The sequence below is a fragment of the Notolabrus celidotus genome, chromosome 11 (assembly GCF_009762535.1).
Source record: "Notolabrus celidotus isolate fNotCel1 chromosome 11, fNotCel1.pri, whole genome shotgun sequence".
Lineage (NCBI taxonomy): Eukaryota > Metazoa > Chordata > Actinopteri > Labriformes > Labridae > Notolabrus > Notolabrus celidotus.
In genome coordinates, this window is record NC_048282.1 from 11,504,164 (window position 1) to 11,519,636 (window position 15,473).

At 40.3% G+C, this 15,473-nt stretch overlaps 1 protein-coding gene across 1 annotated transcript; it reads right to left on the reverse strand.

Annotated features, from left to right (window-relative positions):
* Positions 1–3,830: 3,830 nt before the first annotated feature.
* igf3 (insulin-like growth factor 3) lies at positions 3,831–12,117 on the reverse strand. The gene is made up of 4 exons (XM_034696723.1): positions 12,014–12,117; positions 10,382–10,526; positions 7,276–7,463; positions 3,831–6,264 (listed from the first exon to the last, which is right to left on the reverse strand). The coding sequence occupies exons 1-4, from the start codon at positions 12,047–12,049 to the stop codon at positions 6,049–6,051; spliced, it is 585 nt and encodes a 194-aa protein (XP_034552614.1). The 5' UTR covers positions 12,050–12,117; the 3' UTR covers positions 3,831–6,048.
* Between the last annotated feature and the right edge of the window lie 3,356 nt (positions 12,118–15,473).

Here is a 15,473-nt window from a genome sequence, read left to right on the forward strand (position 1 = left end):
GTTCGATTCTGGTTTGGTTCTGGTTCGGTTCTGGTTCTCGAGTTTGGTTCTGGTTCTGGTTCTGTTTGCTTGAGTTTAGTTCTGGTTCTGGTTCTGTTTGCTTGAGTTTGATTCTGGTTATGTTTGCTTGATTTCGGTTCTGGTTCGGTTCTGCTTCTGCTTCTGTTTGGTTCTGGTTCTGTTTGCTTGAGTTTGGTTCTGGTTCTCTTTGCTTGAGTTGGTTCTGGTTCTTTTTGCTTGAGTTTGGTTCTGGTTCTGTTTGCTTGAGTTTGGTTCTGGTTGAGTTCTGGTTCGGTTCTGGTTCGGTTCTGGATTGGTTCTGGATTGGTTCTGGATTGGTTCTGGATTGGTTCTGGTTCGGTTCTGGTTCTGCTTTTGTTTGGTTCTGGTTCTGTTTGCTTGAGTTCGGTTCTGGTTCGGTTTGCTTGAGTTTGGTTCTGGTCCGGTTTGCTTGAGTTTGCTTCACTAACCCTAATCCTAACCCTAACCCTAATCATAACCCTAATCCCAACCCAAAACCTAACCCTAACCCTAATCCTAACCCAAACCCTAATCCTAACCCTAATCATAACCCTAACCCTAATCCTTACCCCAATCCTAATCATAACCCTAACCTTAACCCTAATCCTAACCTTAACCCTAATCTAAACCATAATCCTAATCCTCACCCTAACCCTAACCCTAATCCTAACCCTTATCATAACCCTAATCCTAACCCTAATCACAACCCCTTTCCTAACCCTAACCCTAACCCCCAACCCTAACCCTAATCCTTACCCCAATCCTAATCATAACCCTTACCCTAATCATAACCCTAACCCTAATCATAACCCTAACCTTAACCCTAACCCTGACCCTAACCCTAATCCTAACCCAAACCCTAATCCTAACCCTAATCATAGCCCTAACCCTAATCCTTACCCCAATCCTAATCATAACCCTAACCCTAATCATAAACCTAACCCTAACCTTAACCCTAATCCTAACCTTAACCCTAATCCAAACCATAATCCTAATCCTAACCCTAACCCTAACCCTAATCCTAACCCTTATCATAACCCTAATCCTAACCCTAATCACAACCCCTTTCCTAACCCTAACCCTAACCCTAACCCTAACCACAACCCTAACCCCCAACCCTAACCCTAATCCTTACCCCAATCCTAATCTTAACCCTAACCCTAATCATAATCCTAACCCTAACCTTAACCCTAACCCTGACCTTAACCCTAATCCTAACCCTAACCCTAATCCTAACCCTAACCCTGATCATAACCCTAATCCTAACCCTAATCACAACCCTTTCCCTAACCATAACCCTAATCACAACCCTAACCATAATCCTAATCCTAACCCTAATCATAACATTAACCTTAACCCTAATCCTAACCCTAATTATAACCCTAATCCTAACCCTAACCGTAATCCTACCCTAACCTTAATCCTAATCCAAACCATAATCCGAATCCTAACCCTAACCCTAATCCAAACCATAATCCTAATCCTAACCCTAATCACAACCCCTTTCCTAACCCTAACCACAACCCTAACCCTAACCCCCAACCCTAACCCTAACCCTAATCCTTACCTCAATCCTAATCATAACCCTAACCCTAATCATAATCCTAACCCTAACCTTAACCCTAACCCTGACCTTAACCCTAATCCTAATCATAACCCTAACCCTAATCATAACCCTAACCCTAACCTTAACCCTAATCCTAACCTTAACCCTAATCCAAACCATAATCCTAATCCTAACCCTAACCCTAACCCTAATCCTAACCCTTATCATAACCCTAATCCTAACCCTAATCACAACCCCTTTCCTAACCCTAACCCACAACCCTAACCCTAACCCTAATCCTTACCCCAATCCTAATCATAACCCTAACCCTAATCATAATCCTAACCCTAACCACAACCCTAACCCTAACCCCCAACCCTAACCCTAACCCTAATCCTTACCCCAATCCTAATCATAACCCTTACTCGGGGAATCCACAGGATGCGTGTGCGCCGCGTTACGGCTGCGACACGGCTCTGCTCCGTCCCGGGGCTTTCGCCCTGGTCCATAGGATGCGTGTTTGGAGCGGCGCGCACTCCGGAGCAGGAAACTCAAGATCCCTCGAGAACTCCAAAACGCGCGAGAACAACACAGTATAAACTTTTCCTCGTCCATGGTGTCGGATATCTTTTGAGACTGACGTCTGGCCCGATGCCACAGGTTATGACGTAATGTTGAAGAAGTGGTGAAATTTACGATCTTGTGTTTGCACATGGTGTTTATTTTGAAAGTGAGCGGATGTTGCATACGATCCTCGTGCCTGACTTCCGGGATAGTTCGATCATTTCTGTGTGGATTGACGCGTGCTGGGCGCGGGGAGCGGCGAAAATAGACTCCCCGCGTATCTCTGGCAGAGCGGCGCGGCGGAACGCTCCAGAGACGATTGTGATTGGTAACAGATTAAGCAATATAATAAATATGGACATATAATATGACCCTAATTTGTAGTAAATAATAAAAATATAACATATAATTTAATATTATATTATATTATATTATATTATATTATATTATATAAAATAATATAATATAATATAATATAATATAACAAAGATAATTATATAATACAATGTAATATTATCATATCCTAATGTATCTTATCATGCTGCATCGCATTGAATTGTGTCTGAAGGTATCGTAATATATTATATTGTATTGTACCGTAATGAATCATATCGCATCGTATTGTATCGTATTATATTGTAACTTAATGTAACATATTGTATTGTATCATATCGCGTCATGGCGTATTGTACCAAATTGTAACTTATCATATTGTTTCGTAACGTGTATCATATCATATTTTATCCTAATGTATCGCAAAGTATCATATCGCAATGTATCACATTGTCACGTATCATATCATAACGTATCCTAACGTATTGTATTGTAATGTAGTGTATCGCATCGTATCGTAACGTATCAGATTGTAACGTATTGATGGTATTATATTCCTTCGTAACACATTGTATCGTTAGAATTCTATCGTATCGTTTTGCGTTCTATCCGAAAGCATTGTATTGTTTGCATTCTACAGTATCGTATCATATTTTATCGTATCGAATTGTATCATATAGTATTGTATCGTATCACTTCGTATCGTTCCGTATCAGGTTGTATTGTATCATAAATCTCAAATGTTTGGGTAAGGGCAGGGGGTAAACATGTTTATATTTCCTCAGGATTTATTTTTGTATTTCATTGTGTTTTACATTATGCATGATCACACAGAATGCTCACTGTGACACCCACCACACCTACTTCTAGAAAGTGTAGTCAGTAATATCACAATTAGATTTATGCAGATAGAGAATTGTGAAGGTTTCTGAAAGCATCTGTAGATTTTTATTGTGAATCAGCTGTGCCACTGCTGCCCTAAAGTCCAAACTGTCTTCTCATATCAACCAATATCCTGTCCCAAATCTGCTCTGCTCATACACAGCTGTAGGCAGGCCAGTTGGCAGCACTGCTACATTCCAGCTGAGAGTCGAGCTTAAACTCACATCAGACAACTTCAAAAGGTCCGCTGAACTCTGGTTACATTTGAAAGCACGTCATCATATATAAAGCTTATTAAGCATTATGAGCTGAGAGGAGTCTTTAGTATTATCAGGCTCAACGCAGAGATCTCAGCCGGCCTTCAAAATTCCAAGAAAGGAGGATATCTGAAGTTATGTCAAAGTAAAATGAGTCATCTGTTAAAGATGACACTGAAGCTGCTCTTCAAAATAAAAAATAATGCAAATCACAAAGAATGATTCAGTTTCATTACTCATTATAGTCATTTATTTTCAGAGTGAAATAAATAGTGAATGCATCTAAAGTATTCAATATAAAAAATGTCATACACAAAATTAGAAATAATATACGTCAGATAAAACTTACATAACAACAATCAGACTCTTTCTATAAGTACAAAAAGTGCACAAACTTCTTCAGGTACATTCTTCTCACAAACACACTGTGCAGATACAGGATGTTATGAAACTGAAAAGTGCTCAAAAAAAGTATCAAAAGTACGACAACAGATGCAGAATGAGATACTCCAAACTTTACAGACCATGCATGTGAGTAAACCATAAACAGTTATTGTTTGTTAAAAAGACTCGTCAGGATGCAGATGTAGAATCTCTGCCATCAGCCAGTTTTCAATCTCATTTCCACAGCAGGAACAAAACACAACATGTAAAATACAAATGACCTGCTTGTCACCAAGCAGCAGCAGCAGTAAGTAGCTAGTTGAAAAAAAAATAGCAGCTAAAGAGCCAGGTACTTTTATGGATCTGGTGGAGACCAAAAACAGAACTAAAAATAGAATGAAAGAAGGAGCTATTTTTTTATGTGTAAACAAATTGCATGTTAAATTACTTCAAAATATCAGCATCGAAACCTCACAAGCTATGAAAAAGTTCTGATAGTTGAAGCTTTGGGTTAAAAGAAAAAACAACAGTGCTTACCTACCATAAAAGTTAGGGAGGAAGAAGACCCTACATAAGCCTTCAATATGATTCACTTGAGATTAGTTTTACCTTGGGACCTCTGATAATCTGTGAATTACCCCTTAATGTCAGTGTTCAGTGTAGCGCGTTTGCACTGCACAACATCCACCTTGCCTCTGGGGGCAGCATCAGACTCTACAGCGTGCAGCCTGCTGGAAGTTCATCAAAAGAAAACAATGCCCCCAAAAACTGTGCAGAAGCAAAAAAAGTCACAGCTATTGACTTTAGAAAGTATTTGTGTGGTTGATTTAGAGGTTACAGAGCGATAATAAAGTGCTGCACTCTTTTCAGACTTTTAACAAAAAGGGAACATGGTGCACCTTGCGTTAGTTACTGGATGCTGCAGAGCATGTCACCTAATCTCCCTTTATCTGGATCTTTGATTTTAGTTTAGTCTTTATGCAAACGGGATCTCCATACTGTGAAGTAAAATAATTCAGCTGAGTTTGCAACCACAATGATGTCAAACCTTTGCAGCTTTCATCATGGTTGGTCGGTAAAGGGTCAGAAAAAGCTGCAGAGACATTCTTAAGAAAAAAAACTGCCTCTCAAAATGACTGATCTGCGGATTCAGACTGGACCAACATTATCAACAGCCTGAAATATGGAAGGTGATCTGTCCTTGAATTTTTACTTTACTCGATTAAAAACACAGACGTCCTCAGGAATTATTACAAATCATCAGAAGTCACCGGGTTACACTAACCCAGTGTAGACAAAGTAGTTACACTCATGTTTTAATGAGTGCCTGTTGCTCTAACGTACGATAGCAGCTGAGGTAAGCTTGTTGAGATGATTATGGTGAAGCTTTAGGGCTGAACATGTGTTTGATTTCATTTGCCTGGATTAAGAAGATGCTACTTGGTAGATTGAGCTTATCAAAGCAACACAGACCATATGATAATCACAGCAGAAATATAGACAAGTCAGACCCTTGTGTTTTACTGCACATCTTCAAAATGTATGGTTATCATGTAGTGTCTTCTCTAGAAGTCTATCTGACAACATCACAGTGATTTGGTCGATATTTTCTACAAAATAAAAGTAACAAAACAGACACAAAGGCATGAAGCAGCGTGACCAGGTGCTGCTCCAGACATAAGGAAACCTTTTATGCAAACACACACTGAGGAAAAAATAACAAATATGGTCCTTTGGGTTACGACTTGACCTGACAGGGATGTGGGTGCTGTAGTTTAACTTTCAAAAGCCTGTCATAAACACCTTTTGAGAGCAGCTGTACTACACACACTGTGTACCAGAGAGCCGCATGAAAGCTGAGCACAACAGCAGCTAATCCAGAGGAGATGCTCAGTCATGGAGCTGAGGACTTCAGATATCGCAGCCGGTCAACTTGTGATGTCATTTGGCTGCCCTTTGTTGTCTTCAGATCTGCTCTCTATATTTCAGCAGTAAGCATCAGTCTTTAGACTCATTCGGTCCAGCTGAGATAAATATTCAGTTTTTCCATGGAGATTAAAGTCACGATCCAGAGCTCATCACTGTTTGCAGCGTACTCCTGGAGGCTGCAGGAGGCGTGCTCGTGGTGTTCATCCTCCTGCGTGATGAAGACAATTTGCCCTTCCCTCGAAGTGAAGTCTTTGTCTTCTTTCTGTATGCCTCTCTTTTCGGACTGTTGGGAGCCCCCAGGTGCTGAAGGAGCCTCTTCTGAAATACGGTCTGAAACAGCTGCTGTGCCTGCAAGACAAAGAGAGAATGAGAGGAGGATTCAAGGACAGGAAGTTTGGCTGCTGCAATTAACCTTGGCCCAGTATGAGGGCTGCAACGATCAACAAGGATATATCATGCATATCAACTTTATTATGGTTTTGCTTCAGGTTTGAAGCAACAATTCTCCCACTTTGACTCATAATATTGCGTGTAAGAAAATGTTTAAGGTTTGAAGTCCACAGATGTATAAATTAAAACCATTGCAAGAGATTTTTGTTTGAATTTAAGTCTGAATTAACATCAGACAGAAGTAGTTTGACAGAAGTTTCTTCACTCTGAAGTTAAGCTTTACTCATTTAATGATAAGTGGTCTTAATTTAGCAGAAATAAAAGATCTAGGATTGGATAGAGGACAGGGAATCCTGATAAAGATGCACACATACAGTATCTTTGTACTCTGGTGTTTATAAGCATATTGATGTTCAATATTTTCTATGTAAAGCTATGATTTGCACGTTTTTCTTGTGCATGTTGTGTTTGTCTTTTTTTCTTTGTATATTTTGTGTGCGATATATTTTAAGGTATTTATTTCTTTAGCTGACATTTAACTCATGGATTTCGGCTGTTTTTGTCATCTGCATGTTTGCATTGAGGAAGGCACCTCACAAATATTTTTACAAGTCTGAGGAAGACAAAACGTCACTATGTGCAAAATAAACCCTTCATCAGGAGCTTCCAGGTGTGCAGATCTTAATTTTGTACAATATGCATTATTGCTTTTGATCCAGCACTCACTGAAGGATATGCATCTCTCAATTTGATCTTCTGCGGTTTATTTAAGCTGCAAGATTTCCAGTCATTGCCTCTGCTCTGCAGTTGCAGGTGCTGCCATGCACAAGTGCTTCACTCAAATTCTCCACCTGCAGGCTCCAACTTTAGAGGGTTTAAGACATCATCTCATCACTCCTTTCTTTCTGCATGTTAAAGTCAAACTACAAGGAGTGATGTTCTGCGTTGCTCAAACAGTTAGTGTCTCACCGTCTCCGGCTGTGTGGTCGTTTGAGAAGCTGTGGTCGTGGACGGGTACGCTGTGGTTTGAGGTTGGTTTTTTGGTTTGGCACAATACAACTCAAGATGCTGAAGTTCACAGCCGGATGGTCGACAGCACTTGTCCACTATCCCCTTTCCTCTGGGCCGAGCACCATAACCAGACCACGTACCTTTACCTGCAGAGAGAGAGAGAGAGAGAGAGAGAGAGAGAGAGGAGAGAAGGAGAGAGAACCAAGAGAGGAGAGAGAGAGAGGTTAGTATAAAGGCTAGTATGGGAGGTGAAGCCTTCAGTTATCAGGCACCTCTCCTTTGGAATAATTACCAGTCAGAGTTAGGGAGGAAGACACCCTCTCTACTCTTAGAGTAGGCTTCAAACTTTCCTATTTGCTAAAGCTTATACAGTAGTTCAGTAGTTAGAGCTGGCTCAGACTTGGACCAGGGAACTGACACACTGGGATTCTGTCTCCCTCTCTCTCCTTTCTCTGCCTGTCTCTTACTTTAACTATTCCTGTTCCATTAAAGTTACTACCCATAGACCCTTTCTGGAGTCCCTGAGCTCCCTTGTCTCGTAGGTACCTCTGGATCTCTGTCGTAGACGGCCTGCAGCTTTGGACATGCCAGCTGCTACAACTACTACTATCCGTCTCACCACTATCATCTCTCTCTCTCTTCATCTCCCTCTATCCCTCTCTCCAATACGGTCTCAGCAGATGTCTGTCTAACATGAGTCTGGTCCTGCTGGAGGTTTCTGCCTGTTAAAGGAAGTTTGTCCTTGCCACTGTAACTTGCTAAATGTTTCAAAGTGTTCTGCTCATGGTGGATTAAGATGAGATCAGACTGAGTCCTGTCTGTAAGATGGGACTGGATCTTATTCTGTCTTGGTGTTGGGTCTTTGTTAATAATAGAACATCTAGTACGGTCTAGACCTGATCTGTTTGTAAAGAGTCTTCAGGAAACATTTGTTCTGATGTGTGCTTTATAAATAAAGATTGATTGATTATAAAGTGTGTCCTCTTAGAAAACTTGAAACTCAGATCAGCATCATGTGCAGTTTTAAACTCACAGCATCTTCTAAGGGATTTCTGCTTCTCCCTCTCTGCTCTCTCTTCTTGTTACCGTGAATCTGTGCTGCGTTCAGATAACAACTCTTTAACAATAAAGCTATCATACACTGAGGCACAGTGTCCTGTGAGAGTACTGCCATTTCAGAGGGTTGCCATCGCTCTGATAGCAGACGGAGGAGGTGGCCTTGGTCAGAGCGGGGGAAAGGTGACTGAGAAAAAGGGCTTGTGGGTAAGTTTTTGAAGGAAGTAGATAAAGAGTAAGATATTCAGTTCTTCTCATGCAGTATCGCTTTTTTACACATGAAGCACACCTCACTGCTGAACCACAGCTGCAGTAAAGTCTGCGCACATTAAGAGTCGCTGCTCGGACCTGCAGCTCAGATTGTTGTGGCTGATCAGGGTGTGTGTGTTGTTGCAGGGCTGATAACTCTCACAGTGGCTGCTGTGTTTATATGTGGACACGTTGACCATGACTGTATCTGTGTTATGGACCTCTGCTAGTGTAAGCTTTAAACACTCAGGGTAGAATAACCTTGATAGCATGCGGTCCTATCAACTTAGTGTAATATTTAATAACATCTACATGAGAGAGAGAATATTAACAATCTGCATTTCTGTCAAAACAAGATTGTGCACCGAAACTTTGGACCTCACTGTCAGACAGAAAGCTCTCTACGAAGAGGGCTTTTATTTTGTAGTAATTTTACAGTCTTACTCAACGTTTCATGTCCACTGCAATACAATTTTTCAGAAATCGTGTGTTATTGTATTTCCCTTTCTGGACTGAGTATTGACTGTTTTACTGCCAGCTTCACAGCTGAGTTATATGCATGCTGTGTTTTGATTTCTGTAGATGTACACAATATGAGCTATGTTCCAATCCAGGGGCTGCAGCCTTCATAGCCTGCGTAGACCGGTCAGGCCGAACTGATTTGAGACGGTCTGATCTTGTTACATCAACACTGTTCCTAGCCGTACTCCTGCCGTCACTGTCGCATAGCACTGGATGGTAGCTGGCTAATGTGGGCTATTTAGTAGCACAAGGTAGCATCACGTAACTATACAACCATCAACCAAATTTAGAAGATAATTTAAAGTTTCAATGCTTTTTCTTTTAGAAACATTTGTGGCAGCTTGCTAATGACCTGAAAGCCAAATTCTTTCTTTTAACAGTGTACTACTCCTTTTGGTTGCATTGGTGAGCAAATAATTATGGGATATGTTTGGTCATGAAGGATGCTTACATTGTATACTCGCCTCTAAATGCTGCAGCCCCTGAAATGAGACACAGCTAGAGTCTGCATAAGAACCACACAGTGGTTTGCAGGTTCAGAGAGTACTGGTAAGAGTCATTCAGAGTGATTTTACTAGTTTTATTTTTTTTAAGTGATGCTTTCTTAGATATTTTTCAATTTGCATGTTTCAAAATCCCCTACATTGCCATAAGCTGGGAGAACAGCTATCTGTCTTTCTCTTGCATGCTGATAAATAAAAAAAAGACAAATAAAACGCATCCTAAATCTTAAATCTTGAATAGAAGAACAGTCCCTGTCTGCAGCTTGTGCAAGCTTTACTATTAAATCACATCTTAATGTTTTTTAGAGCACAGTCTCTGTGTTCAAATTAAAAAAGTTAACTTGTATTTACTCGCTTTTCATTTTTAGGTTTCCATAACTGCCACATTAAAGCTCCAGTGAGTAACTTTTGGTTGGGGTTGATTTCTGCGCCCCCTGTGGATAAACGTACACCTGGTGTCTTTAATGATCTCATCCTGCTTTCTTTTAAGACTTATGTTTTACAAACTGAGAATCTGTGTCATGGAAATATTTCTGCAGCATGCTGTCACTCACTCAATCAGACACGCACCCTTCAGCAGCTGAAGGCATGAAATATAACTGTATAGAAGTTATCAGTTTTATAGCTAATGGCTCATTTCAGTCTGATTAATAACCTTTAAAACGTCCTCACAGGAGCTTTAAAGCCACACCATCTCTTTTATTTATGCAAAATAACGAGAGTAAAAAACGTACCGAGATAGATTCCTCGATCTCCGCACACAAACATGAGGTCACTGAGGAGGTCAGATCCACAGCGGAGTCTGGCGGCCTCTGAGGAGAGCGGCCAGCCGGACAGACACATGGTAGAGTAGAACACACACACCCGAACACACCACACCTGAGGAGAGGAGGAAAAACTGTGAATAGATACACACGTTTTACTCATTCAGTCGAGGCAGATGGCTGTCTAACATGAGTCTGGTTCCACTTGAGGTTTCTGCCTGTTAAAAGGAAATTTTTCCTTGTAACTTGCTGAATACTATGAGGTGCAATGCTCATGGTGAATTAAGGTGGGATAAGACTGAGTCTTACCCTGTCTTGGTGTTGGGTCTCTGTTAATAATTCAACATAGAGTACGGTCTAGACCTGCTATCTTTGTAAAAGTGTCTTGAGATAACGTTTGTTGTTATTTGGTGCTATACAAATAAAGATTGATTGACTCTTTCATCAGTTTTTAACCCTCACTAACTTTGTTGTGGTTTAAGTTTAAGTGATTTTATTGTGTGAGCAGACATGTCAGTCCCATGCTGTGTAACATTCAGGGGACTTTAGAGTCTTTTTGTGATCAGAGGACAGCATGAATTGCAGTTAGTGGCTTGCAGAGAGTCCCTGCAGTAGATCTACTGTTTTTAAATCTTGGAGTAGGTGTTCAGTGTATAAATTTCTGGCACTTGAAACTGTGCTGCAGTTTTTATCAGTGGGTCCAGCAGGATTTTATGACCAACTTTAAAAGCAACGGTTGTTGTACCTTCGTGAAACTCAGGTTGTATTCTTTCATGTATATGAATAAACCATAAACTGTTTCAGTTCAGCTCTGGATGGATTGAAAACAGATATTTTGTTGATGAAAATACATTTTATTCATTGATGACGGAGAGACGTCATTCTTATGTCAGGAAAAAACTCCACTCCTCCATCAGAACGAAAGAAGAACCTGAACCTGCTCGTATATTTCAGAGCAGACTATGTAAATGTTTTTTTAAAGCTTTATTTTTACTCTGACTGTGAATTACTGTAAATAAAGTTAGTTTCTGTTTCATTCTAATCTGTTTTGCATAAATAAAGAACTAACAGGAGCAACAGAGACCACAGGTGGATCTGAACTTTAGTCACACCTGGCAAAAAGTCCTTCAGCTCTGGGTTTCCCAAAGTAAACATCACATCCTTAAACTGTTTATTTTGACTGTTAAAGGGTTCAAATCTAAACTCGAAGTGAAAGTGAAGCGTTCCTCTCAGAGGTCACAGAGGTTTCTTAAACCCTCCGGCTGAGATTATTTGAAAACGGGTCAAAACTTGAAGTCATAACGTGACAAAGCTGAAGTGCATTTTATGAATATCCGCTAAAGACATGTTCATTTTAAACCCAGGTAAATATCAATAAACAAAAGGTCACATCTTTGAGTGTTCAGCTGACGAGAAGTGCTTCGAGATGTTACAACTATCAGTACATTTCTTTCTCTTTTATCAGAACCAAATGACGGACATGAATTCTCTGAGCATGAACAGTCAGAAATCAGATCTGTCTTTGGAAGACGATTTTAGTCGAATCAGAAACTTTTAGTCCGTCCAGCTTGGTGAAACAAACAGAGTTAGTCGTTTTCTTACCTTCAGAGTCTGAGGTCGGGCTGATGAGGAGTGCATCCTGTCTGAGTGGACGCTCTCGAGGAGACCTGCAGGGTTTTATTCTGTCAGGGCAGGATGGAGGAGGAGGAGGAGTAGTAGGAGGAGCAGGAGGACCACAGCTGGAGGTGTCCTCCCTCCTCTTCTCAGACATCCTGAGCTGGAATCGGAATCAGAATCAGAATCAGAGTCAGCTTTATTGGCCAGGTATGCTTGAACACACAAGGAATTTGACTTAGGTAAACTGTGCTCTCTTTGTACAAGGCATAAGAATAAGACCTACAAATAAATAAAAAAAAAATAGAAATAATAACAATAACATCAGCTATAAATACAAAGAACAACAAATAGGCATGACTAATATGTACAGGCTAAAATAATATGATAAAGTGCAGTGGTGAGTTGCAGAGGTAGTTTTAAATTCATAAAATAGTAGTTAAATAATCAAAGTGTTCGGGTGTGGGGTGTGAAAACCTGCAGTAGAAGCTGTTCAGGTCGTCAGCCAGTCTTTTGTTACCTTCAGGGTGCGGGGAGGGTCTCCTGTAGCTTGTAATTTCACGCAGGCCTCTCCAGGGCTTGTTGTTGTTGTATGTGCAGAAGGTCCTGGTCCTCACAGAAGCTGATGTATGAAGTCACATTGTCAGTGAGTTCATTGAGGTTTTCTGATGCAGCTTCAAAAACAATCCAATCAGTGCAATCAAAGCAGGCTTGTAAATCCTGTTTTGACTCCTCCGTCCACTTCTTCACAGTCCTAACTACAGGCTTAACCGTTTTTAACTTCTGCCTGTAGGTTGGGATGGGATGAATCAGACAGTGATCAGATAGTCCTAAAGCTGCACGGGGGACAGTGCGATATGAGTCCTTTATTACTGTGTAGCAGTGGTCCAAAGTGTTAGACTCCCTGGTGGGACACTTAATATGTTGTCTATATTTAGGACGTTCGTGGGTTAAATTTGCTCTGTTAAAATCCCAGAGAATGATGAGCAGAGAGTCAGGATGTCTTTCTCCACTTCTGTAATCTGGTCAGCCAGGTGCTGTAACGCCTCTGTTACGCAGGCCTGAGGTGGGATGTAGATGCCGACCAGAATGAAGGAGGAGAACTCCCGCGGTGAATAAAAGGGTTTACCGTTTATGAAAAGAGTCTCCAGATTTGGACTGCATGACTTCTTTAACACTGTGGTATCTGTACACCAACCTTCGTTTATGTAGAAACAGATAATTTGAAGTGAAATCAGATGATGATTGATTATACAAGATAAAACCAAACCTTTCCATCTTTTGTTTATTTTTATTTCTTTACATATTTCTTTAAATACAATGACAAAATACAAATGTGTTTGCATTTTGAATTTGATCCATCTCTCATATTCACATCTCAGCTACTCTTTTCCCCGTTGGTTGTGATATTCTTTAGAGCTGTCAATTAAATCGACCTGGGCGAGTCTTCCTGCCCTGGCTGACTTTGTCTCCACACATTTTATTTACTTTATTTCAGTTTGTATTTTTACAAATCATATTCACGTTTCATTATGTAAACTAAACCGTCTTAGTTCTCATCTTTTCTCTCTATTTTTAAATGTCCCTCCTTTGACTCAAATCAAGTGAAAGCTCCTGTGAGGAGTTTTGACTGGTTAGGAAAAAAGCCTGAAATGAATAATGATGCCTCCCTATGACCCTAAAAAGCACACAAGACTATAAGCATCAAAATTGATTACATCTATAAAGAACGCCTTAATGCCTGAAACCACAGCTGGTGGGGTAAGTGTCTGATGAAGAGAATCAGACATACGAAAACAGCGATATGAAAATGTGAGTGATACTTTTGGCTGTTAAAAAAACGCACAATGAGACTTTTTGTCAGAAAAAATGCTTCTACATAGAGCTGGGCGATATTCAAAATGATGTTATCACGATAATATCATATAAGTCGATATCGATAATGATCAAGATATAAATCAAATAATTATTTCATTTAAATCTAAAGGCAGATTTTTGCTCCTGAGTAAAAGTTGAAGACTGTTTGTTAGCTTGAATCTGGATTCAGTTTTCTAATAAGCTTCTTGAATCCATCGTTTCTGACGCTGCTAACAGAAGCAGGTCTTTTGTGTAAGATGAGATTTTTGTGAAGTTTCAGTTTGTAGATTCTTATTTTTCTCAGGTTGAGATCATTTACATAATCAAATTTATTTACCCACATCCTGAAAGTTAATTTAAAGGGGACATATCACACTTTTTTCATCAATATATATTGGTCTAAGAGGTCCCCAAAACATGTCTTTAAAGTTTATGCTCAAAAAACCACTTTGAAATCAGATTTTGGCATGCCTGAAAAGTCCTCTTATTCATTCCTCATCAGAACACTCTGTTTTCCCTCTGACCACGCCCCCTCCGGAAGTGGTCAGTGATCTAATGTTTACATGTTGGCTGAATATACACGGCTGCTCAGAGATCGCGTTACTTCAACCCTCTGAATCTGATCCTGATGGAGAGGCGCCTGTAGCAGGACCTTTCTGAACTATTGGTCATAGATTTAGTGTTTCTTGTTGTTTTATTTATCAGTATGTAGACGTGTGTCTTGGTACACAGCTACGAACATGTAGCTATGTGGCTATGCTAACTAGCGCTAGCACTTATCCATGATAAATAAAAATCATCCACTAGATCTTCAAATCTGCAGACGTGGGGAGTAAAACCGACCTCTGACAGAAAGGCAGCAGGACCTTTTATGAAGGATTGGTCACAGATTTAGTGTTTCTTGTTGTTTTATTTGTCAGTATGTCGACGTGTGTCTTGGTACACAGCTACAGCTACTGCTACAGCTATGAACATGTAGCTATGTGGCTATGCCAATTAGCGCTAGCACTTATCCATGATAAATAAAAATCATCCACTTGATCTTCAAATCTGCAGACGTGGGGAGTAAAACCGACCTTTGTGTTTATTAAGACAGCCTACAACTAGCATGCCTCCCTCCTAAGCTCCTTGTTAGCACACATTTGTGCAGGTAATGAAAAACGGAGGAGGGATTCAGTATTATTTTATACAGTCTATGGGCTGAACAAGCACCGAGCTCTGACTCCGTGACAGACCGGATATTGTTGTTACGTAACAAAAACACGGAAGTCTGAAACGGCTCGTTTCACACACATTTACAGAAAGGTGTAGAAATCAAAACAGGGGCAGAATGGATTTTTTTCATTCTCGGGGGGTTTGTAGACATGTCAGGGAAACATATTTCAGGTAAAGAACCATTAAAAAGTCAATTTTGCATGATATGTCACCTTTAATGAAGTGTATTAAGTTAATAGTTACGGCAGAGTCAGCAGTGTCAGACTAACGACTCTGCTTTGAGCTGGTAGGTTTTACATTATCTTCAGTGTCGTATCGCTTGTTTAAGCTGTGTTTTCATTCTGCTCCAAATGTCTTAAAGCTCGCCTATCTCTCA

Coding starts and splice junctions, on each gene's coding strand:
- igf3 (XM_034696723.1), bottom strand. CDS start 12,049: ATGCACTCCTCATCAGCCCGACCTCAGACTCTGAAG. Junction 10,527..12,013: donor CCCGACCTCAGACTCTGAAG/GTAAGAAAACGA, acceptor TCCTCTCCTCAG/GTGTGGTGTGTTCGGGTGTG. Junction 7,464..10,381: donor AGATCGAGGAATCTATCTCG/GTACGTTTTTTA, acceptor CTCTCTCTGCAG/GTAAAGGTACGTGGTCTGGT.